The sequence below is a fragment of the Lontra canadensis genome, unplaced genomic scaffold, assembly GCF_010015895.1.
Source record: "Lontra canadensis isolate GAN:19392208 unplaced genomic scaffold, GSC_riverotter_1.0 scaffold11, whole genome shotgun sequence".
Lineage (NCBI taxonomy): Eukaryota > Metazoa > Chordata > Mammalia > Carnivora > Mustelidae > Lontra > Lontra canadensis.
The window spans coordinates 3,977,871-4,005,327 of NW_022631005.1; the positions used below are offsets into that span (position 1 = coordinate 3,977,871).

The 27,457-nt window shown below is 38.0% G+C and overlaps 1 protein-coding gene across 7 annotated transcripts in view; it reads right to left on the minus strand.

Annotated features, from left to right (window-relative positions):
* Nucleotides 1-27,457, minus strand: part of CCDC141 (coiled-coil domain containing 141) — a 216,822-nt gene that overhangs the window by 110,254 nt on the left and 79,111 nt on the right. For all 7 annotated transcript variants that reach the window (XM_032856023.1, XM_032856021.1, XM_032856018.1 and 4 more), the window contains one exon: nt 5,709-5,825. In XM_032856023.1, coding sequence (XP_032711914.1) covers nt 5,709-5,825 — 117 coding nt within the window. The remainder of the gene's footprint in view (nt 1-5,708; nt 5,826-27,457) is intronic.

Below are 27,457 nucleotides of genomic sequence, written 5' to 3' on the forward strand. Positions count from 1 at the left end.
TCTGGGGGCCACACATTGAAAAAGACCGCTGTAAGTCTCTTTTAAGCCTTTAACGTGGCAGTTAAACGTTAACAGTTAACATAGCACTCTACTTAAAGTTTTATCAAAATTGCAAGAACTTTCTAAGTGACTTTTCTGTCTTCGATATCACTCTCTCTCATTCTTATTTTTCACAGTTTCCAAGGTAATTTACAAAAATGCAAATCAGCTTAAGCCATTACTATACTTGGATGGTACCTCATTGCCTGTCATGCCTCTAACCCAAATGCTTACAGGAGCCAGGCATATAATGTAAATAAGGTGAAGCAAAGGTGGGAGGCGAGGTAGTAAGGAGGAATGGTAGGGACTGTGGAAAACTGGAGTGCATGTGTCTTTTTAAAAGGAAATAGCTATTATGGGGCTCCAGACAAGTGTTGCTATGTCTGTATGGAAAGGTGAGCCTGATATTGCCAGATCTCCCAGTTTTTTTAGAAGGAGAAGAAATCTGGGTTGCTTTTTTGATAAAAACATCACCATTTTAAAAATGACAATAGATTTCCTTTAAAGATTGATTGATTGATGGATGGATGGATTGATTTTATAGAGAAAATGAGTTCAGGGAGGAACAAAAAGAGAGAGAAACTTTAGCAAACTCTTCCCTGAGCTCAGGGCCCACATAAGGCTCCATCTCATGACCCTGAGATCATGACTTGAGCCCAAACCAAGAGTTGACACTTAACACACTGCACCACCCATGGGCTCTAACAAAAAAAATTAAAAAAAAAAAAAAATCCTGATGCCCCAGACTACCTGGAATCTCTGGGCACAAGATCCAGACTTCAGTATTTTTTCAAAGCTCCCCGGTGATGCTAGTGCACACCAACTACAAAGGGTCTGAAAGTGAACCAAGGTTTGAAGTGAGAGGATTAAAGGTCCACACAGTGGTATGAAAATTACTTCAAACCGAAAACATCTGAACAACCAGCAGTCACAGAAATATTACCTAAACTTAAACAAAGTCTCCTGAAAATACAACTACCATTAGCCCTCTTCTCAGGGAATTTCCTAATTGAAAGAAGACTGACCCCTACCAGCATAAAGTACAAATTCAGCTGCCATTAACTCTTCACACTGGGAAGAAGACAGACTGCCCATTTCATTAGCATCAAAAAGCCCAATAGAACCTTGCATACTCATTGAGACCCTAAACCCCCCAAACCTTTTTTATTAAATTTCTATATATAATCATCAGCTTCTGGCTATTCCACAAATTTCCCATTACTGGAACCTCTCATGCATGTATGAAAATAAACCTTGTCTTTATTCCTGTTAATCTGTTTGTTATCCATTAATTTGCAGGCACTGAATCACTGGACACAAACTGGAAGAGGAAAAGTTCCAATTGTACTTCCAGTACAAGTTCATTCCTGAAAGCAGTTCTTATATGAACATTATTTCTGATGTGTGGAAGAAGGAATGATTACACCTTCTCAAAATAGATAATAACGAAGTGTTTATTTATATATTATTTTAATACATCCTAAAACTAACTTTGAGGAGCACCTGGGTGGCTCAGTGGGTTAAAGCCTCTGCCTTTGGCTCAGGTCATGGTCTCAGGGTCCTGGGATCAAGCCCCGAATCGGGCCCTTTGCTCAGCGGGGAGCCTGTTCCCCGCCCCCCCCACCCGTCTCTCTCTGCTTGCCTCTCTGCCTACTTGTGATCTCTGTCAAATAAATAAATAAAATCTTAAAAAAAAAATAAAACCAATTTTGAGCTTCAAAGTTTGAATTCAAGCCTTGGGGAATCAAATTAATACATGATAAAATCTAATGGCATTTAAGGTTTTAAGCAAAGGATGGTTTATAATCATCAATATCTGCTATTTCTTTATCTGCTACATATGTAAAAGGAAAATATTTTTCATATTTAGTAAAGAAAATATAATGATTTAATATAATTTATTCCTAGTCAAAGGTTATAACAAAAATTCTTTTAGTTCATTTTTTCAACACATTCTGAATAAGGCATTACATTTATTAAAAGATAAAAAGTTTTCTAGGGGCGCCTGGGTGGCTTAGTGGGTTAAGCCTCTGCCTTTGGCTCAGGTCATGATCCCAGGGTCCTGGGACAGAGCCCTGCATCTGGCTCTCTGCTCAGCAGGGAGCCTGCTTCCCCCCACCCCCTGCCTGCATGTGATCTCTCTCTCTCTGTCAAATAAATAAATAAAATCTTTTAAAAAAAAAAAGTTTTCCATATTTCTTATTTGAGTATATTCCAGTAAGAAATGATAGAGGTATTTTCAAAATGTATTTAAAAAAACTTACTGCTTAAAAAATGAGACAATACAGAACAGCTCCCTGCTGTTCAGTTTAGCTGGGGGGAGCAGAAACACCTACTTGCTTGTGTTACCAGATTATTTATATGTGTTTCACTAATGAATCCCCAGCTTGAGGCCTTATTTATGTATAAAATCTCCTTTGAAAGACACACTCCCTCTTCCTCTCCTCATACTCACACCCAAACAAAACTCCAAAATGTAATATGCTGTTTTCCTGTTTAAGGTCATATAAAAGTTGAATCTGTCTGTAAGAACAAAGGACAAGATGGTTGAAAAGGCACGGATGAAAAGTATTTGAACATTTACACCATCCATGGAAAAAGAAAAGCAGCATTTTTGAACAATCATTAAAATGTGGGTGTTTTCATAGTATTTTTTAATTGAATTTCATGCCTTCTCCTTATAGGCAAGGAAGGTAAGGCTCAGAGAAGTCAAATGTTCCCAAAGTTACACAGTAAGTGACAGTAGGGATTTGAGCCTGTTCTTTCCCCCCCATGTGGATGTAACCTATTATAACATTATTACTTATTTTTAGAAAACTTGCTCATCTAGGTGGGAAGAGGTTAGTAAAGATAGCTAAGGAAAGCATTTAACCAGCAACGTCTGGTAGGTCCTTCCAAAAATCCCAATATTGTAAATAGGACTGGTTTCATGGGCAAAACACCCATGTCATCACACAAGGCCCTGAATTTAGAAGATTTGAGTGCTTGGTTTAATGCTCTGCTGTTGCTGTATTGAAATTTCAATAATTTATTAAGAAAATCGTCCATATTTTCATTTTACACTGGATCCTACATATTAGGTAGCTGGTCCTTCCTTTAAAGGCCAACAAAGTGAGAATAAATTTTATAGATACGAGAACTTTCCTTGAGGAACCACAGTGGTTGGGTCTCAGTGTCAGGGGCATATGGCTTAGAATAGAATAATGGCAGATACCATGACAGGAGATATGCCAGGGGAGAGCTTTCTGGGTGTGAAGCTTTCTTTCCCCTCCTGTTTAGTCAGTGCTTGTAAATGTACCTTTTTCAGGACAGAAGATAGTAGCTGCAGTCCAGTAGCATCCAGAGGGAAGAAACAATATCAGGCTATCACAAGAATCTACCAGATAGATAGCTAATGTATAAGAGGTAATCAAACTGACCTGTTTCATAGTGAGTCCTCTCCAACTCTCACTAAGTGAATGGGATAGAACATACCCCAGGGAAATGGGTCTTGGAACAAAGTGGGATTGAAAGTCCTATCAGTGGGAGATCCTCCAAGGGATCCCCTCCTTTATATGTATTTGGGGTAGAAGGTAAAACCACAAATGGCTGAGCCCTAATTATAACAATAGAAGCTCTGCACTCAGGGGCACACAGCATCCCACCAGAAGAGGACAAGCTGGAGTACCAGCCGTCATACCTCCCATGTCTTACCAGTCAAAATTTCTGATATCCCAAGGGAATACTAGCTCAGGGGAAAATAACATCTGATGAACATAAGCAACACACTGAAATACATGAATCAGAGGAAGTAGAATTAAGGCACTGGATAGCTCAAACAGCTAATGTGTGAATAAAGTACACCTTAAGATACAAGGATGAACATTAGATAAATGAAGTAGGTAAAAACAATTATGAAGCAGAATCAGTGTGAGGTACTGGGCATGAAAAATGGGGAACCACTGAAGTGAAGAAACTTGGCAAGAGAGCTGAATAACAGAAAAAGTGTGGCAAGAGAGTCGGTGAGCTAGAAGGTCAAGCATTTCAGAAGGAATAAAGAAATAGGAGCCAGTTAAAATTATGAAGCATAGAAGTAGAACATTAATATCTCTACAACAGAACTTGCCAAAGTCCTAACTGAGGTTAGATGTCAACATATAATTTCTCCAGACTATGAGATTTTCCTCAGGGCTATGAGAAACCATGCTTAGTCCACAGCTACAGGTAATATAACCCCAAATATAACTAAATTATGCAAGTAAACCATTTTTGTTTGTTTTAAAGAAGGCAACAATCCTGTGCAATTCAGGTCATCTCTTATGCTTAGCATGTAGGGATTTTGATAGAATTTTCACTGATAAAAGAAGATTGACACCCACAGAGTAAACTGTTGTTTAACCTTAATGAAAAAAAATTAATCTCCTAAACAGATAAACCAAATGTTAAAAAATTTTAAAGAACTTTAAAAAATCATCAGTCGTAGCAATCTTCTGTAATTGCATCTTTTATAAATCTGGCAAATATTCATACCAAACAGATAAAATGCCTCTGTATACTGCAGTGCTCAGAGAGAGGCCATAAACAAAAGCATCATGATTCCTATGATATTTCTGTCCAGATAAATGCAGTCTACTGCTTCCCCTCCCTGCCTGTACCCCAGCCCCTGCCATATCCTATCCTCCCAAATATGTAAATATTTATTTGTCTTCCTTATTTTCAACCTTCATCTAGTCGTGCTGGTCCATTGTTTTCCAGAGCTTCAAGACTTGGCTGTACCTGCAACTATCAACCCTCAAGATACTAATAATAGAAAGTTCTCTTAAGTCTTGATACTGATTAGTTTTCACTGTTCCTATTCAATCTAATACAAATGGACTTTTGATTCCTTAGAGATCAAAATGGAGCACTTGTAAAGAACTTTGGTAAGTATTTATAGACCCCATATATACAAATAAGTCGATTGCCAAATAAGAAGACACAGTGGGAGAGGAGCATCTCCACACAGCCCCTCTGCTCATCTTGCTTTCAGTAGTTCATGATTCCATTCTGCACATTCCACATACCTACAAGTGGTTGACTGGCTGGTAGCCATAACTTTTTTTGCAAAATGAAGAACTGTGAAGCAAGTTAAGGAAATAGGGAAATGTAAATGGGAACAGCAAGCAAACTATACCTGGAAGTCATAAAATTAATAGCACAATGAGACCTCAGTGTAGAAAAATAAATTTTTTTAGAAAGCTAGTAGAATATAGATTTACGAGCTTTGGGTCTGGAGTTAGATAAGACCTGAAGAAAATTCCAACTTCGCCACTGACAAGATGTATTACATTGGTCAAGAATTTTGCATCTCCAAGCCTCTGTGTTTTGTTTGTTTTGATCTATAAAATAATGCGCGCCCCTTAGGGGTTTTGTACTAATTTAGATAATGCATCTCTTATATTTAATATGGTATTTAACAGATAGTAACTACTCAAAAGAAGATAGTTATTATTATTGTAGAGGCTGTTTTGTTCCTTATTACTCTAGAAGCCCAGTCAGTAGGTAGCGGTATTAGCTAATACTATCAGAATCTTTTTTTTGTAAATAGTGAATTATTCAAAGAGGGTTTTAGTACTTCTCTACATTACCTACAGAAACATATTTTAAAAAAAGACCATGCATTTTAAAATTATTTTTAATGTGTCTCTTACCTTTGCTTGTATTATCAATTCCTCATGTTTACAGATTAGCTCCTCATTGTCTGAAAGTGATGAACCTAGACTTTGTTCCTGTAAATCTCTTACGGTTTTCTGAAACCAACAAGTAACCTAGGTAAGAAGCAACAAAGAGAGATCAAATTTCAAGTGATTAGAATAAGTAAGTCAAAATTCAAAAATATTTCCTTAACCTTTGCAAAACTTAAGCTATTTCAGCTTCTTTCTACATAAGCTCATCTCACGTATTAAATTAATATGACAGGTTTGTTTTTTCTTCATTTCAATCTACATAAAAGAGAAAAATAAAGTAATCCCCCAAAGCATGAAAATGATTTATCAGTTCAGTAGATTACATGGAATGAAGGAAATAATTCAAAATCTCCTAACAATGAAGAACAAGAATAGATTCCCACAGTCTATAAATCATGCATTCTTTTAGAATATAAATCTTCCCTGGATAAGAATATGAATCTGAGTACAGTTACATAAACATACATGAAGATATTAGACAGCATATGTAGAATTATATTTCCACTATAAAAAGACAATACAAAAATATTTCAGCAATGCAATTGCTATAATTGTTGAAAATCTGTATTCAGAAAATAAATGGAGAAGTTATAAAAATTCTACTGATATTATAAATAGCTAAGGGCATGACTCACATTCATTTAGACTTGATTTACAATACATGATTTACTCATTGTTGAAATGAGTTGTTGAAACAACAAATAACAAAGGCCTTGAAAGAAGCTGTGCATTTTTAAATGGTAACGTAAGTGGACATGAAGCCCCTGGACGCAGATTCTTTATCTCAGTTAAATCAAAGAGAGTTTTACTTGCAAATCCTACACAGTGTTATCTCCATGATCACATCACAGGTACTGATCCTTAAGAGCCCACAACATACTAGACAGTTTGCTACTACTTGCTTTTTGGGCATCATCTCTATTTCTCTCAACAACTCTCTAACAAGTATGATATCATCATTGTAGAGATGAGGAGAGGTGAAGTAGCTTATCCAGGGCCATATAGTAAGTGGCAGAGCCAGGTTTGTCTCCAAACCTACATTATTCCAAAATACATGCTCTTTTCACTGTGCCGTGCTGCCATCTTAGGTAACCCAAAGTCTTACAGCCCTGGCCTTCAGGAGGAATTACTTCAAGACTGAAGAATGAATCCTGGCATCCCATTCAAAATGGTGTGTGGTGCCCAAACAAATGTACTACGTTTTTTCCCAGCCCAGGTTGTCTTGCCTACAACCACCTCATGATTTCTCTGAACTCTTATAACATAGAGAAATGTGCAAAGCAGGTGGTCAAAGAGAAAGCTAGTTAGTCCTGAAGCTCCACATAGTAAATGTACACCTCCCTTCTCACCACACACACACTACACAAAAGTCAAGTTAGGAGTTACTTAGAATAGAACATTCCATTATCATTACAGGGCTAATATCACCAAGCTGATTATGAGATCAAATGGTCTATACCAACACTTAGCATTTTTCAGCATGGAATAAGCAGTACAATTTGGGGTAAAAGGGTTCCTCCAACTTTCTGCTAACTGGAAATCTTTGCTAACCAGCATTTTCACCTACCGTCAGTGTAATTAAAAAATAATGGTAACTCTGTAGCAGTTTTCATATGAAGTACACTTCATTTTTTTTTAGAATACTTGGCAACCCATACACAATATAAACATTTGCCAATCTCTATTATCTTAAGTATTATATAGGTATAAACAATTTTTTGAAGATAATCTTTCTGTTATCCCAATCAGAATTAGATATTATGTACAATATGCATATTAGAACACAAAAAGAGTGTTTTATCAAGATCTATAAAGTTTATTCACTAATTTATTTAATTTTTATAAAAGTAGTTTCTCACAAAAGATGCAGTGAACTCATATAAAACCACATCCAGAGGAATGATTTAAAGGTTTCATCAAAGAAACATGGCTCATGAATATAACTAAGTTTAAGAGAGCATTTACTAAGTACTGGGAGTGAGTTTTATTTATTTTTAGCTAACATGGGAAGAACTCACAAATCTCAAGAATGCTTTAATAGGGAAAGTTAATATAGAATCTGAGTGAATAAAAAATACGAGTACAAACAGGTGTTTGCTAATCTCTAAAAACAGGTGAGAACCCTGAACCCTCAGATAATCCTATTCAATTTTGTGAGTCAAAGACTTGTCATCTGGCGCATGCCAGCAGTGATGAAAGCTGGGGAGGAGTGAGTTGTTTTGATTTTTAAAAGGTATCTACTGACCTCATCCCCTAGATTTGGCAAATACTTTTTCAACCCCCAAAGGATACTATTCCTGTACAGCAATACTATTCCTTATAAGAGAATGTAGTTAAAGATCTATGTTGGTATTCTGTGTATTCTGATCACATACCTTCCTGATAAAGCATGCTGACTCTTTAGATCTACACACTTTCACTACCAAATACACCCTGGGAGGAAACATAAAAACAAGTTGGCATAAAACTCAGAAGTAAGTAGTTCATCATCAGGGTGTTACTTTTCATCATGACGCATCACATACATGAGTAGCCTTTTAGATCAGATTTACTGTGTAGTGCTGTGGCATACACACAGGATAGGCTCTCAGAGTTCTTCTGATGTAAAAGCACGACACCCTAAGTTACTGAGAGTGTGTCAACCATAATATTCTGGCACCCAATAATTAGTCATTGCATTCCACAAGTAGCTACTGCAGACAGCTGCATAGATATTCCAAGAGCACTTTTTATAAGTATTTAAATTATATCTGCTGCTGTTTAAAAGCTTGAGTGATAAGAACAGTAAATGATGCATCAGGACATTCTGTAGAACATGATCCTTGCAAAAGGACGGGAACATAAGCCAAGGGTTCAGGGGATGCAGAAAAGAAGGAAGAAAAAAAACATTTGAAGTATGCCCTGGAAATTGATTCTCAGCAGTGATAGATTAAGGAGAAAATTAGAACATTTCTCCTCTCTTCTTAGTTCCTACTTTTCAGCTCCAACTAAGCAATGTGTTCATGATCATTCCACAGTTTGACATGACATTCTAGGTACTCAGTGCCCAGTGGAGATAGAACAAAGATAGAGAAGGATGGAGATCTTTTTTTGTGGGGAGAAGGTGAACACCTATCAGAGAATAAAGGAAGATAGAAAGAGAAAGAAGTCAGTAAAGATTCAAAGCAGAAGCAATCAGGAATGTTTAATGAAAACCAAGAGCTGCCTTGGAAATGAAAGAGAATTGCCAGGAAAACCCACTCAAATGCTGTATGTAGACCTGCAAGGTCCTATATGGTACCCACTAATCACACATGACTATTGAGTACTTGGATGTACCAAGTTCAAAGTGAGATATGCTCTAAGTATAAAATACACAGCAAATTTCACAGACTTTGTATTAAAAAATAATACAAATACTTGTTAAAGATATTAGTACTAGGGGCGCCTGGGTGGCTCAGTGGGTTAAGCCTCTGCCTTCAGCTCAGGTCATGATCTCAGGTTCCTGGGATCGAGCCCCGCATCGGGCTCTCTGCTCAGCAGGGGGCCTGCTTCTCCCTTCTCTCTGCCTGCCTCTCCCTTCTCTCTGCCTGCCTCTCTGTCTACTTGTGATCGCTCTCTCTGTCAAAAAAAAAAAATTAAGAAAAAAGATATTAGTACTGATTAAATATTGAAGTACTATTTTAGATTTATTAGGTTAAATAAAATGTATTGTTGCTTTTTACTTTTTATATGACTTTTCACTTTTTTAACTTGGCTACTAGAAAATTTCAAATCATATATGTGACTTGAGTTATATCTTTATTGAACAGTTCTGTCATTCAAGGATATTTAGACTATCCATATTGGTTAAGTGAATATCTAAGGACTGAGTTTTAATTAAAGGCAATTTAAAATAGCAGAGTCAAAAGAATGGTTCTGAATTGATAAGCATTTATGGACCACTGAGGGCAGGATAAGGAAATAGAACTAATGACACTTCCAAAGAAACCTAATAGTTTAGTAAAGGAGAAATCCGATGACAGCTTTAAGGAGGCAGAGGCAACAACAGAACCTCTCCACACTTTTTTCTTTATTTATTAGATGAGACTTAAGCATTTTTTGCAGGCACAGTTACTGAAGATACATGAAGGAGAGTGGATCCAGGAACATACCAGGAAGAGAGGAAAAGTTGGAAGAGGCCTAGTTTGTGTTTATTGGACAACCCATCCCCACTTCAACACTATGAGATAAAAATGAAGGAAGTAAGAGAAATGAACCCCTCCCCTTTGGCAGAAAGGTCTCAGGGACTACCCTAGGCAGGTTACAAGTTACCTCATTCAATCTTTACATCCCTCTTCTGTGGAGAGATTTTCTTTTTCAGCAGGTTAGGAAACACACCCAGCAGGAGTGTTATGAGTTTAGCAACTTGCTTAAGGTCACACAACCAATAAGAGGAAAATCCCACAGACAGAAATGTCATGGTGAGAATTCACACTTTCTTGTTTAATGTTTTTCTTCTCATCACCTCCATCTGCAGAACCAGAGGATTCCAGGGGAGAAGAATGGTTCTTATCAGGCTATTTTATGAACATCCGTTTTTTTTTTTAAATTGTATTTATTTGATAGAGATTACAAGTAGGCAAAGAGGCGGGCAGAGTGAAAGGGGGAAGCAGGCTTTCTGCTGAGCAGGAAGCCCAATGTAGGGCTCGATGCCAGGACCCTGAGATCATGACCCGAGACGAAGGCAGAGGCTTTAACCCACTGAGCCACCCAGGCAGGCGCCCCTTTACAAACATTCTTAAGATAAAAACCAAAATGCAACACCATAGTTAGAAAGTCTAACACAGAAAAAGGTTCTGTGGACTACCACTGGGGCTCAGTGGAAATATTGCCTTCAAGAGCACAGATGTGGGTCAAGCCCATTAGTAGAACTGCCTGAGAAGAAAATGCCAGCCTATGCGCAGAGGCAACAGCAAGTGCAAACTGAGAATTCCAAAGATTGGACTAATACATAGGAGAACTAGCGATAGAAAAATGCACTCTGACAGTCAAGAAGAAAAAATTCATGTGGCAAGAAGTGAACTTCTGCGGCAGCCCAAAGCGATACATCAGACTGCCAAAAAACTACCCATCTCTTTTTGTGCAATTTGTTCTACAATCCAAGATCAGATCTTGTTTTTTGAACTTTGTTTAAAAGTACGCTGGAGGAGGTGAGCCAGCAATAAGCAATTCAAACCACCTTAACAGAAATGCTTAAGGGAAGATGAAAATCTCTTCAAATTACTTTCATTTTCTTTTCCACGTGTGAACAATTCTTGACAAATAACCAGTTACTACTAGAGACAAAAACTGATAAAGGAGAGTAAAAGGCATCAGTTATTTATCTTCTTTAACCCAAGATTTTTTGATAATCTCTCTTCAACGTATCAAAAATGCACACATACACCAAAGTGTCTTCAATCATAGTGGATAGCCACAGGTGACACTTCTAACATCTACTTTGTTTTTGAAGGCATGTTAGCATTATAACAACTATTTTATCTCCCATAATGTGTTTTTTTTTCTTTATTACATTCTTTTTTGTATTAGACCATATGGTCAAATGTGCTCTGTATTTAATTAGGCAATATTAAAACTTCAAATATCCATTTGCTCCATTGGGCGATCATGTATATTAGGGAAAGAGGCACTAAAGTTGTGTCATTAATGTTTCTAAGTGAGGACTTGGGAGCAGGGAGGAAAGAAGAATTACTGTAAAAAACGTGGTTGGGTTTCTTTTTAGATAGATTGTGGGACTAGTTCTTGGCTAACTAGTTATTAGCCAATTACTAGTTATTTGGACTTTATTTCATTGATTCTGGGAGGATAATGTTCACAATATTTCTTTTGTGGAATTTGGAAAGTCTCTAAGAATTATGGAAGTCAACTGGAAGGTACTAATATCTCCTCAACAAATTATGGAATCCCAGTGTTCTCTATTGATGGGTAGTAGGAAAGCTAAGATATGTTGTTTGTCATGAAGCATTTTTTTTTTACTTTATAAACAGCTTCACAGATAATCTAATTCCCTGTCTAGAATCACAATTTTATGTATTTAATTATTCTGATTTGTGTTGGCATATCATTTTTCTTCTCACATCTATATAGCAAGAAAAATGTCACTAAGGACTTCCTCCCTTCCCAAGACTGGCCTCAACTCTTGTTTATGTTTATATAGGCACTTCACTTCCAGCTACTTAATGGAAGAAAGCTGTTTAATCAGTAGCTAAAATCAGTATGGTGGATGTGTCTGGGCCTAAATTTTATTTCTAGCATTACCTCTGACTCATTGGGGCAAATCTCAGCAGTAGAAGAAAGCCTTTATTTCAAGAAAGGAAACAGAGACTAGCCCAGTGTCCCAGCAATGTGCATTTCTGCCAAAAATATCTAAGGAATGGTTTGCTCAATATAACCTAGGGTTCCACTGTAAGTGATCTGGAGCTAATTATATTAATTGTGTGTGTGTGTGAGAGAGAGAGAGAGAGAGAAATAGAGAGAGAGAGAGAGAGAGATAAAGGAAGGAAGGAAGGAAGGAAGGAAGGAAAGAAGGGCAGGGGAGGGAGGTAAGGGAGAGAAGGGAAGGGAGGAGGGAATAGACATTACAGAGTTACTTAGGAGAGGGATGAAAGTTTGACATTTTCACATTACCATCCTGGTTCCTACGCCATGCAGCCAAATAGATTTCATACTGAAGCTTTAGCCTAGATTCTTGGTTGTTGGAAAAAAAATGAGAGTCAGAACCTATCATATTGACAGGACAAATAACTGTTAAATTTTAAGAGATGTTGCCATTCTTTCAAAGTATTCTATTTATTTTGTTTGCTTACAAATCTTCCTAAAAAGCATAAAAATCAACCTTTGCTTGTCTTTGGGGACCAGAGAGTGACAGCAAAGGAGGGAATGAGTCCCACTTTCTGTCCAGTTTGGGGTCATAGTAGTTTTGAGGAGGAAAGAAAAGCCAACAATCTCCAGCACCAAAGGCAGAGAGGAAACAGAGTTCAGGGTGGGGGGAAGAGATCCACAGACAGTCTGGAGCTTAGTGGGAAGCTCAGGTAGCAGCAGCTATCCCTGCCACAGGATGGGAGGGTTTGAGAATCGGGGATCAATGCAGAACCTTCCCAGGGAGCACCCATATCAAACAGTTTTGTCATCAGTCCTACTACTGCAGTGTTATTTGGTCACAGTGTGTTTCCCCAGTCCTCTCACAGCTGATTAGGGATTTAAATCATTGTGCCTAATTAAAAGTTGGTAGGTCAATTGAAGAGTATGTAGAAATGACAGACTAAGTTCATGATTACATTATCAACCATAAGAAGTATAAATGAGCTAAAAAATAAATAGCTAAAGGGTGAAGAAAGTGAAAGAGAAAAAAATTAATTTTAAACTTTATCTTACAAATAAATTCGACTTTCTGAAACTTGGCTGACTACCAAGCTGTGAAATGGCATTTATTTCCCCTCTATATCATAATGTTTTAGAAAGCTAAGATTTTTTTGTAATTTAGAGAGTTGATGTGAGATCTGGTCAATGTGCAGAATTTTATGCATCAGTGGTTATCCAGTAAAGCTCAGAAAGTACCCACCAATGTATAGAGCAATATGGTGACCAGATGGACATTTACTGAGCACTTACCACATGAAAGCTGTGCTCTACTCATTTTTACCTACAATAACGTTGTTTATTTTTATAGAAAATCCATAAAAATCTATAGATATTATTTTCATTTTACAGAAAAGAAAACTGAAGCATAGAGATAACTAATAAATGTAAAAGCTAGAATTTATATCCACACTATCTGCATCAGAGTCCCTTTGTCAGGATTTTTGACATGCAATGTCATTGCACTGCACTAAGACATCAGTGTCTTAGCATGAGTGCATGCTAACCACTTTGGAATAATGGTTACCGTACATTCTAATTAGAGGAGGTTCTATTGTTTTCAAAATCCTATGCTTCTCCTGCACTTTCAGATACTTTGCATCTACTGCTGGTATGACTTAGAGCAAATTCTAGAGATAGCCCATGTGTTAAAACTCTGCAATAAATTTTAATCTACGAGTGCCTGGAAAGTTATGTATGTCTGTTACTGGGCTGAGCTATTGGATACCAGTATCTGCAAGATAATTCAACCTTTATTTTGGTTTTATGCCAGTCAATGTTAGAAACCTGCATTCAGAGAGGTTTTAAAGACGTATTTATTCATTTTTGAGAGAGGAAATGAGCAGGAGGGAGCGAAGGAGGGAGAGAGAAACTTAAGCTGACTCCACACAGAGTGGGGAACCAGACACAAGGCTCAATCTCACGACCCTGCAATCATGACCTGAGCCGAAACCAAGAGTTGGAAGCCTACCTACTACACCTCCCAGGCTCCCCAGAGAGATTTAAAACAAAAGAAAACAAAACACTTACCACTATACCAGGCACTTTTATTTTATCTCATATTAATTTAAGCAGGTCAACCATTCAAGCTCTAAGTCGTATTTAGAAGATAGCATCATATAAAGGAAAATATACTTGCATGTATGTGTGTATGTACATGTGTGCATGCAGACACACACAGAGTTTTATAGCTGCCCACCAAGCAGATACAAGACTGGTGTCCTGAGGCTGTACTTATATGTGCCATTTTGATGTCATTTTAATTGCCCGTTGACAAGGAATATGATTACATATGGTTATACCATTATAATAAGCATGGTACTCAAATTATAAAACCTTCCAAATGTGAATTCTATTACCCTTTGTCCCCCCTGCAAAGATCTGTATCTTAAAAGTATGTACAATCTGGGTAGTAAAAAGAAATTATCTGCCTTTATGTCTTACTTAATTCTCTTAGATGTCCTTGACACTGTCTTGTACAAAGAGACCATGAATAACTTAGTTTTAATTTATTTGTTTGTCTCACTTATGCCTGATTGGAGCAATTGAGAAAAATTACATTCATAAATCTTCTTGCCAAGATAATTAATTATGCATGAAATATTCCAAGCTGATTCTGATTTTCATTAATGAAGCAGATTATCTGCAAAACAAAATGCTGCTGGAGTTGGAAAGAAAGGTCAGCCAGCCATTCATCTTTAAGTGTAAAGCAAGTGCACATTTTTACATCTGAAAAACAATGATAAAGAGAGAACATGCTATGATTATGTTTATCAGATTATCATATCACAGTTAAGAGAGGAAAGTATGTGGTTTTCATTTGTTTTTTTCCCTGTGATTGAAATAAATCCTATGTCACCATCACTCTGGTCCGTTAATTTCTTTTCCAAAGGAAAATAAGCTGAACTATATAGTTCAAAGTATTAGGCCATAAGCCCTTAGAAACAGAGAAGCACTAAATGCATCTTTTAAAAGGCCCTTATGAGAGAAGATGTGTCAGATATTCAGACATCCACATTATTATTCATCAGTAATCGTTGCTCTAATTCTCTACTTAATTTTCCTTTTTCTTAAGTGGTTATAATGATTGACAATGCTGGTATTTTATCACTGTAAGATTTGACAGTTCTTATGTTCCTCTAAAATAAGTACAGAACTGACAAAAAAAGTCTTTGCCTTCCAATGGAACATGTGCCTCTGTATCAGCTCATGGTTCCACAATGTTCTAGGTTTATAGGCAGACCATCCAGGAACATGATAGTCAGAGAGCCCAGATTACTATCTAACAGAGTCACATCGTGTTAGCACATCTGACTTGGTGTTGTTGCTGCTGCTACCCTTCACCACTGCATCAACAAAACTTTATTTTTTAAAAGATTTTATTTATTTACTTACTTGAGGGAGAGAGACGGAGATAGTGAAAGAGAGCACAAGGAGGGAGGAGAGAGAAAAGCAGATTCCCTGCTGAGCAAGAAGCCCAATGTGTAGACTCGATCCCAGGAGTGTGGGATCACAACCTGAGCTGAAGGCAGACACTTAACCAATTGAGCCACCCAAGCACCTCTCAACAAAACTTGAAAATAGAACATTCCAAAAAACTTAAAAGCTTAGGTAAGATAATTATGTTTGTATTTACCTGAATTTTAAAATATTTCCTGGATTGGGGTGCCTGGGTGGCTCAGTGGGTTAAGCCTCTGCCTTCGGCTCAGGTCATGATCTCAGGGTCCTGGGACAGAGCCCCACATTGGGCTCTCTGCTCAGCAGGGAGCCTGCTTCCCCCTCCCCCTCTGCCTACCTCTCTGCCTACTTGTGATCTCTCTCTCTGTCAAATAAATAAATAAAATCTTTTTAAAAAATCAGGTAATAAGATAGCATGTATAGGTTAATTCCATTATTTTTATGTGTTTGGTTAGGTGTTTCTTTGATAAATGTGTTGGAGGTGGGGGCCTGGGTGGCTCAGTGCGTTAAGCCTCTCCCTTCAGCTCAGGTCATGATCTCAGGGTCCTGAGATCGAGCCCCACATCGGGTTCTACGCTCAGTGGGGAGGTGCTTTCCCCTCTCTCTCTGCCTGCCTCTCTGTCTACTTGTGATTTCTCTGTCTCTGTCAAATAAATAAATAAATAATCTTAAAAAAAAAAAAACAGGTGTGTGTGTGCCTGTGACTGTGCTCATGCTTCTATAAAGGTCTAGAAGGTGGCAGTATACCAAATGCTAATAACAATTTTCTATATGGATAGTGATCTCACCTACATTTCTAACAAATGAGCATTATTAAGTGACAAGCAGAAAAAAAAATACAACTATCTTTTTTTTTTTTTTTTCTTAAACAGAGATAGGCAGGGGGTGGACAGGGGAGAGAGGGTGGAGGAAAAGGGAGAGAGAGAATATTAAGCAGGCTCCATGTTCAGCACAGAGCCTGATGCAAGCATCCATCTCATAACTCTGAGATCACTAACCTGAGCTGAAATCAAGAGTTGGACGCTTAACCAACTAAGCCACCTAGGTGCCCCTTTTTTTGTTTTAAACTAGTAATTAAATGCCCATTGAACAAGTATGGCTCTTGAGATCATCAAAGTAAGCTTTATTTAATCATGCTATTTAACTCAAGACAAATAATGAGATTAGTCTTTAATGCAGAAATAGTCTTTACTTGAGTAAGGTGGTAGAGGTACGTAAGAGTATGGGAGTATGTAATATGTTGGGTCTTCACTGTTCTTCTCAGACAGGATAACAAAAAGTGCTAATACCAATATAGCAGTTATATGGGGCAGGTTCTCTTCTAAGCACTTGGCATTACAATAACTTGCTTGATGATCCTAACAACATTTTGAAGTAAGTACTATTATATCTACATTTTACAGAAAACTGAGTCAGAGAGAGGTTAAGTAATTGCTCAGTTACTCAGCTAGTAAGTGATAGAGCCAGGAATTTAACTTAGCCAATAGTCTGGACCCAGTACCTTTGCTCTTACGAGCGAGCACACAGAAGCAACAGTTACTTTATTAATTACTCCAGCTGTTATCACTAGTGTTAACAAGAGAGGATATAACATGGAATATTTTAAGATTAAGAGCCTAAATTTTGTATTTATGGAAATGACTAACTTATTTATTTGCCAATTTTCTTAAAAATTTACATATATTTGTATTATTATTTTAAAATTGATTTTCATTTGGGACTGTTAGGAATGGAGTCTAATTGAAAGCCTAGTTCTCTTGACCACAAATATACATTCTTAAAGTTTTGCTTTACCTAGAGCAGCCACTGAGAACCAAATGGTATTAAGAAATTTTGGCATATATACCAACAGTAATGCCAAGCCCAGGGAAAAGAATATAGACCAGATGAGAAAGAATTCACGGGTTGTAAGTCTTAACCAAAGAGAGGGAAGACAAGGAAATTAATATTTTGTAAGCTCCTCTTAGAATGCTAGGCATTGTGCTACATGTTTTATACATGTTATTTTATTTAATCATTACAACAACACTGTGAATTGAGAGTTATTATTCCCAATTTAAATGTGTGACTCAGAAACAGGAAAAGATGGTGGAAGATAATAGGGAACCCTATTTCAACTGGTCCCCTGGATTTAGCTGGATATCTATCAAACCATTCTTTTTTTTTTTTAAGCTTTTCTTTATTTATTTGACAGACAGAGATCACAAGTAAGCAGAGAGGCAGGCAGACAGAGAGGAAGGGAAGCAGGCTCCCTGCTGAGCAGAAAGCCTGACACAGGGCTTGATCCTAGGACCCTGGAATCATGACCTGAGCCGAAGGCAGAGGCTTTAACCCACTGAGCCACCCGGGCACCCCCTACCAAACCATTCTTAACACCCATAAAATCAGCCTGAAATGTAAGAAGATATATTTCAATCTCTAAAGAGTATCTCCAGAGGTCTTGAGGTATGAAGCAGGGACTTGTGATTCTATGTGCAGATACTGAAAGAAAAACAGAAAGGAGAGAGAGCCACCATAAGCTGGTGCCAAGAAGATAAGATAATACCAGAGAACAAAAGCATCCTGCCCTGGTACCAGGCACAAACTTGTAGACTGGTAGTGACAGGGAAAGGACTTTAGTGTAAAGCTCACAGACAGGATTCAGGGGAAGCTCATGGTTTTAGAAGCACAAAGGGCAGAGATGTGCCCAGCCCTGGGTTCCCTATAAAACACTCATCTGGGATTGTTGCTATGGGGCACAAAACCGGGGAGGCTGCAGTTTTTAGGTTTTCAGAATTTTAGCTCAGACAGAAATGGAAACAGTGTGGCCTGGAAAGCTCAGTGAAGAGCTTTCCTCTATTTCTCTACTGTGATCTCTATATTCTGAGACAGGGGTTTGGATGCAATCACTTCTGCTCTGACTCTTGGAAGAGACTCAGAAAGCCACTAGTGAAAGCCACCAGAGAACAAAAACCCCAAAAAACCAGTTTCCACTGAAACCATCTCCCCCCACTGGGGGCAGGGCAACTCTGCCCAAGCAGGGTTGCCTGAGGAACAGTGCAGCAGGCCCCTCCTCTGGAAGACATTCTGGAAGAACAAGAGGATGACAACCCTAATTTCCCTATAAAACAGGTACATCTTACTTGGGTCGTAGTTAATGCTTTGGACTCCATACATTCCCTCAACCACCCCTCAACAGAATGACTAAGAGGAGGAACCCCCAAAAAGACAAGAATCATAGACTGTGGCCTCTGTCATAGACCTAATGGATATGGATACAAACAAGATGTCAGAAATAGACTTCAGAGTAACAATTGTAAAGTCGATATCTACGCTTTAGAAAAATATTAGCAACAATATAGAATCTCTAAGGGCAGAAATGAGACCTAATTGGACTGAACTTAAAAAAGCTAAGAATGAAATGCAGTCTAAACTGGATACTCTGAAAGCCAGGGTAAAGAATGAATTAGTGGGCTAGAAAATAAGGTGATAGAAGGAAGCCAAGGAAGCCTGGGATAAACTCCTGAAAGCTGAAAAGATCAGACTGAGAGAGATTAATGATGCCATGAAATTTTCCAATGTCAGAATTATTAGGAACTCTGAGGGGATGGAGAGTGAGAGAGAGAGAGAGAGGTCTAGAAGATATATTTGAGCAAATTGTAGCTGAGGACTTCCCTAATCTGGGGAAGGAAATAAGCACTTGTGCCCAAGAGGCAGAGAAAACCCCTCCCAAGATCAGTGAGAACAGACTGATGACATATAATAGTACAATTTGAAAATCTTAGATCCAAGGGAACAATCTCAAAAGCAGCTGGGTGGGGGGGGGGGGGGGGAGATTACTTACATACAGAGAGAGGAACTTCAGAGTAATGTCAGACCTGTCCACAGAGACCAGGCAAGTCAGAAAGGGCTGGCAAGACATATGCAGGGTACTAAATGAGAAGAACATGCAGCCAAGGATACTTTATCCAGCAAGGCTGTCATTCAGAATGGATGGAGAGACAAGGAGCTTCCAAGATCGGCAGAAATGGAAAGAATATGTGACCACCAAGCCGACCCTGCAAGAAATATTAAGGGGGGTTCTGTATAAGAAGAAGGACCCCAAGAGTAACATAGACCAGAAATTTACAGAGATAATATACATAAACAAGGACTTCACAGGAAACATTATGGAAATAAAATCATATCTTTCAATAATCACTCTCAACATGAATGGCTTAAATGCTCCCATGAAATGGCACAGGGTTGTAGACTGGATAAAAAGACATCCATATGCTGTTTACAAGAGAATCATTTTGAACCTAAAGATACATCCAGATGGAAAGCAAAAGCATGGAGAACAATTTTTCATGCCAACAGACCTCAAAAGAAAGCTGTGGTAGCAATTCTTATATCAGACAAATTAGATCTTAAACTAAAGACTGGAGTAAGAGATTCAGAAGGACACTATATCATTCTTAAAAGGTCTACCCAACAAGATCTAACAATTTTAAGTATCTATGCCTCCAACATGGAAGCAGCCAACTACATAAGCCAATTGTTAACCAAAATAAAGGAACATTTTTTTTTAAGATTTTATTTATTTATTTGACAGACGGAGATCAGAAGTAGGCGGGGGGGGGGGGCTCCCGCTGAGCAGAGAGCCCAACGTGGGGCTCAATCCCAGGACCCTGGGATCATGACCTTAGCTGAAGGCAGAGGCTTAACCCACTGAGCCACCCAGGCACCCCAAGGAACAATTTTTTTAAAGATTTTATTTATTTATTTAAGAAAGACAGAGAGGGAGAGGGGGAAGCCATCCCCCTGCTGGGCAGAGAGTCTGATGGACTCAATCCCAGGACCCTGAGCTCATGACCTAAGCAGAAGGCAGACGCTTAACCAATTGAACCACCCAGGTGCCCCTAAAGAAATGTATTGTTAATAACTTTTTAGTAACAGGAGACCTCAACACTCTCATCAATAGACAGATCACCTAAGGAGAAGATCAACAAAGAAACAAGAGCTTTCAGTGACACACTGGATGAGATGGACCTCATAGATATATACAGAACATTCTACCCTAAAACAACAGAATACTCATTCTTCTCTAGTGCACATGGAACTTTCTCCAGAATAGACCACATATTTTGTCATAAATCAGGTCTCAACTGATACCAAAAGATTGAGATTATTCCCTGCATATACTCATACCACAACATTTTGAAACTGGAACTCAATCATAAGAAAAAATTTGGAAGGAATTCAAACACTTGGATGCTATAAATCATCCTGCTTAAGAATGTTTGGGTCAACCAGGAAATTAAAGAAGAAATTAAACAATTCATGGAAACCAATTAGAATGACAACACATCTGTCCAAAACCTATGGGATACTGCAAAGGTGGTCCTAAGAGTGAAATACATAGCCATCCAAGCGTTACTCAAAAAATAGAAAAATCCTGAATACACAAGCTAACTTTATACCTTAAAGAACTAGTGAAATAACAACAAATAAAGCCTAAGCCATGCAGGAGAAGAGAAATAATTAAGATTAGAGCATAAATCCATGAATTAGAAACCAGAAATATAGTAGAGCAGATCAACAAAACTAGAATGTGGTTCTTTGAAAGAATTAATAAGATCAATAAACCACTGGCCAGACTTATCCAAAAGAAAAGAGAAAGGACCCAAATTAATAAAATTATGAATGAAAGGGGAGAGATCATGACTAACACCAAGGAAATAGAAAAAAAATTATTAGAAATTATTATCAACAACTATATGGCAATAAATTAAGCAACCTGGGGGAAAAAATGGATGCCTTCCAGGAAACCTATAAACTACCAAGATTGTTTTGAAACAGGAAGAAATTGACAATCTGAGTAGACCAATAACTAGTAACAAAATTGAAGCAGTGATTAAAAACCTCCCAAAAAACAAGAGTCCAGGGCCTGATGGATTCCCATGGGAATTCTATGAAACTTTCAAAGAAATAATACCTATTCTCCTGAAGCTGTTTCAAAAAATAGAAACAAAAGGAAAACTTCCAAACTCATTCTATGAGGCCAGCATTACCTTGATCACAAAACAAGGCAGAGACCTCATCAAAAAGGAGAATTACAGACACTTCTCCAAAGAAGACATACAGGAGGAGTCAAGATGGCGGAGAAGTAGCAGGCTGAGACGACATCAGGTCACAGCAGTTCAGCTAGATACTTATCAAACCATTCCGAACACCTACAAACCCAACCAGAGATCAAAAAGAAGAAGAGCAGCAATCCTAGAAACAGAAAATCGACCACTTTCTGTAAGGTAGGATGTGCGGAGAAGTGAATCTGAAGCAATGGGAAGATAGACCACGCGGGAGAGGAGCAGGCTCAAAGCAATGTGGTGGAGCAATGGAGCACAAAATTTGAACTTTTAAAAGTCTGCTCCACTTAGGGACATTGTTCCAGAGGCTAAGCTGGGGTGGAGTCCTCACGGGGACAGTATGGTCTCAGGTCCTGTGGGATCACAGAAGGATCTGGGGTGTCTGAGTGTAGCAGAGCTCACAGGTATCAGAGCGGGAAGCCGGCTACAGAGACAGAGCCGAGGAGTGAGCTCTCAACTTGGGGTTACCTTAACCTGTGATCCGCAGCACTGTCAGACCACTGCTCTTTGATCAGGGACTCCACAAGTGGCAGATCCAGGGAGACCCACCTTCATCTGCTAGAAGAGCAGTGCAGCAGGAATCTGCTGGGTTTGGAGATTCCAAACAGAGCTCTGCATCAGAGACAGAAATGCTCAGTCACGGCCTATGACTGAGTCACCCAGCTGGGTGAGATCAGAACACAGCCAGAGACCAGGGAGACAGAAGTGATTGAAAGCTTTTCTCTCTCCTGAGGAGTGGGGCACCAAGCTCTTGTCTCCTCCAGGCCAGAGACTGGGAGGCCACCATTTTCATTCCTATCCTCCAGAGCTCTATGGAAAGCATTCAGGGATCAAAAGTTCCCTAGAGTGAACCTGAGCAGATTACTTAGCCAGCCCCTGGCAAGGGCAGAGCAATTCTGCCACTAGGGCAAAGACATTTGAGAATCACTACAGTAGGCCCCTCCCCCAAAAGATCAGGACGAACAACCAGCCAAGACCAAGCTCACTGATCAAGGAGAACAGCAGAATTCCACAGGAGGAAAAAGCAAAGCATGGAATATATGGCTTTCTTCCCATGATTCATTAGTCTTGCAAAGTTAATTAATTTTTTAGTTTTGTTTTTTTCTTATTCTAATTTTTTTAACTTTTCCTCTTTCCTCTTTCAGCATTTTTAACTAGTTTATCTTAACAATACCTTCCTAAAAAAAAATCTTTTTAAATCATCATTGTCATAGTCATATTTTATCCTTCATTGTATCTAATTTATTTTTTGTATACATACGGGGTTTTTTCTTCTAAAATATTTTTAGGATAAAATTTCTTCTAATAGATCAAAATATGCCCTAAATCTAGCACAGGACTTTGTTCTAGTATCCAGCCCAAGCAAATTCTCTCCACGTTCTTTTTCCTTCTTTCCCCAACCAACTTATCTTATCAATTCCTTTCATAGAATTTTTTTTATTTTCATCTTTACAATCATATTTCATCCCTTCATCGTGTTTACACTTATTTGTGTGTGTGTGTGTGTGTGTGTGTGTGTGTATATATATATATTCTTTCTTTAAAATTTTGGGAGATAGTTTCTTCTAAGAGACCAAAATACACCCAAAATCAAGTGTGTGGCTCTGTTCTATTCACCATGCTAATATATATATATATAGATATAGATAGATTTTTTTTTAATTTTTTTAAATTTTTTAAAAACTTTTTACTCCCTTTCTTCTCCCCCCAATTTGGGGTCTCTTCTGATTTGATTAGCATACATTTTTCTGGGGTCTTTTGCACCCTTTTAGTATTTTATCCTTTCATCTCTCCTTCTTATATTGTTATCTGGATAAAATGACAAGGCGGAAAAATGTAGCACACACACAAAAAAGAACAAGAGGCAGTACCGAAGGCTAGGGACCTAATTAACATGGACATTGGTAATATGTCAGAACTAGAGTTCAGAATGACGAGTCTCAAGGTGCTAGCTGGGCTCAAAAAAGGCATGGAAGATGTTAGAGAAACCCTGTCTGGAGAAATAAAATCCCTTTCTGGAGAAATAAAAGAACTAAAATCTAACCAAGTTGAAATTAAAAAAGCTATCAATGTGGTGCAATCAAAAATGGAGGTTCTTACTGCTAGGATAAATGAGGCAGAAGGGAGAATTAGTGATATAGAAGACCAAATGATGGAGACTAAAGAAGCTGAGCAAAAGAGAAAAACAATTACTGGACCACGAGGGGAGAATTTGAGAGATAAGCGATACCATAAGATAAAACAATATTAGAATAATTGGGATTCCAGAAGAAGAAGAAAGGTGGGGGTAGAAGGTATATTGGAGTCACTTCTTGTAGGAAATTTCCTTAATATGTCAAAGGGAGCAAGCATCAAAATCCAGGAGGCACAGAGAACCCTCCTCAAAATCAATAAAAATAGGTTCACACCCTGTCATCTAATAGTAAAACTTACAAGTCTCAATGACAAAGAGAAAATCCTGAAAGCAGCCCAGGACAAGAAGTCTGTAACATATAAGGGTAACAATATTAGACTGGCAGCAGACTCATCCACAGTGACCTGGCAGGCCAGAAAGGACTGGCATGATATATTCAGAGCACTAAATGAGAAAAACATGCAGCCAAGAATACTATATCCAGCTAGGTTACCACTGAAAATAGAAGGAGAGATAAAAATCTTCCAGGACAAATAAGAACCAAATGAATTTGTAAACACCAAACCAACCCTAAAGGAAATATTGAAAGGGGTCCTCTAAGCAAAGAGAGAGCCTTAAAGTAACAGACCAGAAAGAAACAGAGACAATATACAGTAACAGTCACCTTACAGCCAGTACAATGGCACTAAATTCATATCTTTCAATAGTTACCCTGAATGTAAATGGGCTAAATGCCCCAATCAAAACACACAGGGTATCAGAACAGATAAAAAAACAAAACCCATCAATATGCTGCCTACAAGAAACTCATTTTAGACCCAAAGACACCTCCAAATTTAAAGTGAGGGGGTGGAAAACAATTTACCATGCTAATGGACATAAAAAGAAAACTGGGGTGGCAATCCTGTTATCAGATAAATTCGATGTTAAGCTAAAGACTATAATAAGAGATGAGGGAGGACAGTATACCATACTCAAAAGGTCTGTCCAACAAGAAGATCTAATAATTTTAAAAATCTAGGCCCCTAACATGGGAGCAACCAACTATATAAACCAATTAATAACAAAATCAAAGAAAGACATCAACAATAATAGTAGGGGACTTAACATTCCCCCCTCACTGAAATGGACAGATCATCTAAGCAAAAGATCAACAAGGAAATAAAGGCCTTAAATGACACATTGGACAAGATAGAAATCACAGATATATTCAGAACATTCCATCCCAGACCAAAAGAATACAAATTCTTCTCTAGTGTACATGGAACATTCTCCAGAATAGATCACATCCTGGGTCACAAATCAGGTCTCAACTAGTACCAAAAGATTGGGATCATTCCCTGCATATTTTCAGACCACAATGCTCTGAAACTAGAACTCAATCACAAGAAGAAAGTTGGAAAGAACCCAAATACATGGAGGCTAAAGAGGATCCTACTAAGGAATGAATGGGTCAACCAGGAAATTAAAGAAGAATTTAAAAAATTTATGGAAACAAATGATAATGAAAACACAACTGTTCAAAATCTGTGGGACACAGCAAAGGCAGTCCTGAGAGGAAAATATATAGCAATACAAGCCTTTCTTAAGAAACAAGAGAGGTCTCAAATACACAACCTAACCCTCCACCTAAAGGAGCTGAAGAAAGAAGAGCAAAGAAAGCCTAAACCCAGTAGGAGAAGAGAAATCAAAAATATCAGAGCAGAAATCAATGAAATAGACACCAAAAACAAAACAAAACAAAACAAAACAAAACAAAACAAAACAGTAGAACAAATCAACGAAACCAGGAGCTAGTTCTTTGAAAGGATTAATAAGATTGATAACCCCCTGGCCAGACTTATCAAAAAGAAAAGAGAAAGGACCCAAATAAATAAAATCATGAATGAAAGAGGAGAGATCACAACCAACACCAAAGAAATACAAACAATTATAAGAACATATTATGAACAAGTACACACCAGCAAATTTGACAATCTGGAAGAAATGGATGCATTCCTAGAGATATATAAACTACCAATACTGAACCAGGAAGAAACAGAAAACCTGAACAGACCCATAATCAGTAAGAAGATTGAAGCAGTCATCAAAAATCTCCCAAAAGGGGCGCTTGGGTGGCTCAGTGGGTTGGGCCTCTGCCTAGGGCTCGGGTCATGGTCTCAAGGTCCTGGGATCTGGTCCCACTTCAGGCTCTCTGCTCTGCTCAGCTCTCTCTCTGCCTGCCTCTCTGCTTACTTGTGATCTCTCCTGTGTGTCAAATAAATAAATAAAATCTTAAAAAAAAAAAAAATCTCCCAACAAACAAGAGCCCAGGGCCAGATGGCTTCCCAGGGGAATTCTACCAAATACTTAAAGAAGAATTAATACTATTTTTGTAAAACTGTTTCAAAAAATAGAAATGGAAGGAAAATTTCCAAACTCATTTTATGAGGCCAGCATTACGTTGATCCCCAAACCAGACAAAGAGCCCATCAAAAAAGAGAATTACAGACCAATATCCTTGATGAACACAGATGTGAAAATTCTCACCAAAATACTAGCCAATAGGATTATTCACCACAACTCAGTGGGATTTATTCCACGGCTGCAAGTTTGGTTCAACATCTGTAAATCAATCAATGTGATACAATACATTAATAAAAGAAAGAATAAGAACCATATGATGCTCTCAATAGATGCTGAAAAAGCATTTGGCAAAGTACAGCATTCTTTCTTGATCAAAACTCTTCAAACTGTAGGGATAGCAGGTACATACCTTAATATCATCAAAGCCATCTATGAAAAACCCACAGCAAATATCATTCCCAATGGAGAAAACTGAGAGCTTTTTCACTAAGGTCAGGAACACGGCAGGGATGTGCACTGTCACCACTGCTATTTAACATTGTACTAGAAGTCCTACTTTCAGCAATCAGACAATGAAAAGAAATAAAAGGCATCCAAATTGGCAAAGAAGTCAAACTCTCACTCTTTGCAGATGATATGATACTTTATGTGGAAAACCCAAAGGACTCCACTCCAAAACTGCTAGAACTCATACAGGAATTCAGTCAAGTGTCAGGATATAAAAATCAATGCACAGAAATCAGTTGTTTCTATACACCAACAGCAAGACAGAAGAAAGAGAAATTATGGAGTCCATCCCACTTACAATTGCACCCAAAACCATAACATACCCAGGAATAAACCTAACCAAAGATGCAAAGAATCTGTACCCAGAAAACTATAAAGTACTCATGAAAGAAATGGAGGAAGACACAAAGAAATGGAAAAATATTCCATGCTAATGGATTGGAAGAACAAATATTGTGAAAATGCCCATTTAATCTACACATTTAATGCAATCCCTATCAAAATACCATCAATTTTTTCAAAGAAATGGAACAAATAATCCTAAAATTTTTATGGAATCAAAAATACCTCAAATGGCCAGAGGAATGTTGTAAAAGAAAGTCAAAGTTGGTGGCATCACAATTCCAGACTTCAAGCTCTATTACAAAGCTGTCATCATCAAGACAGTATGGTACTGGCACGAGAACAGACACACAGATCAATGGAACAAAATAGAGAGCCCAGAAATAAACCCTCAACTCTATGGTCAACTAATCTTCGACAAAGCAGGAAAGAATGTCTAA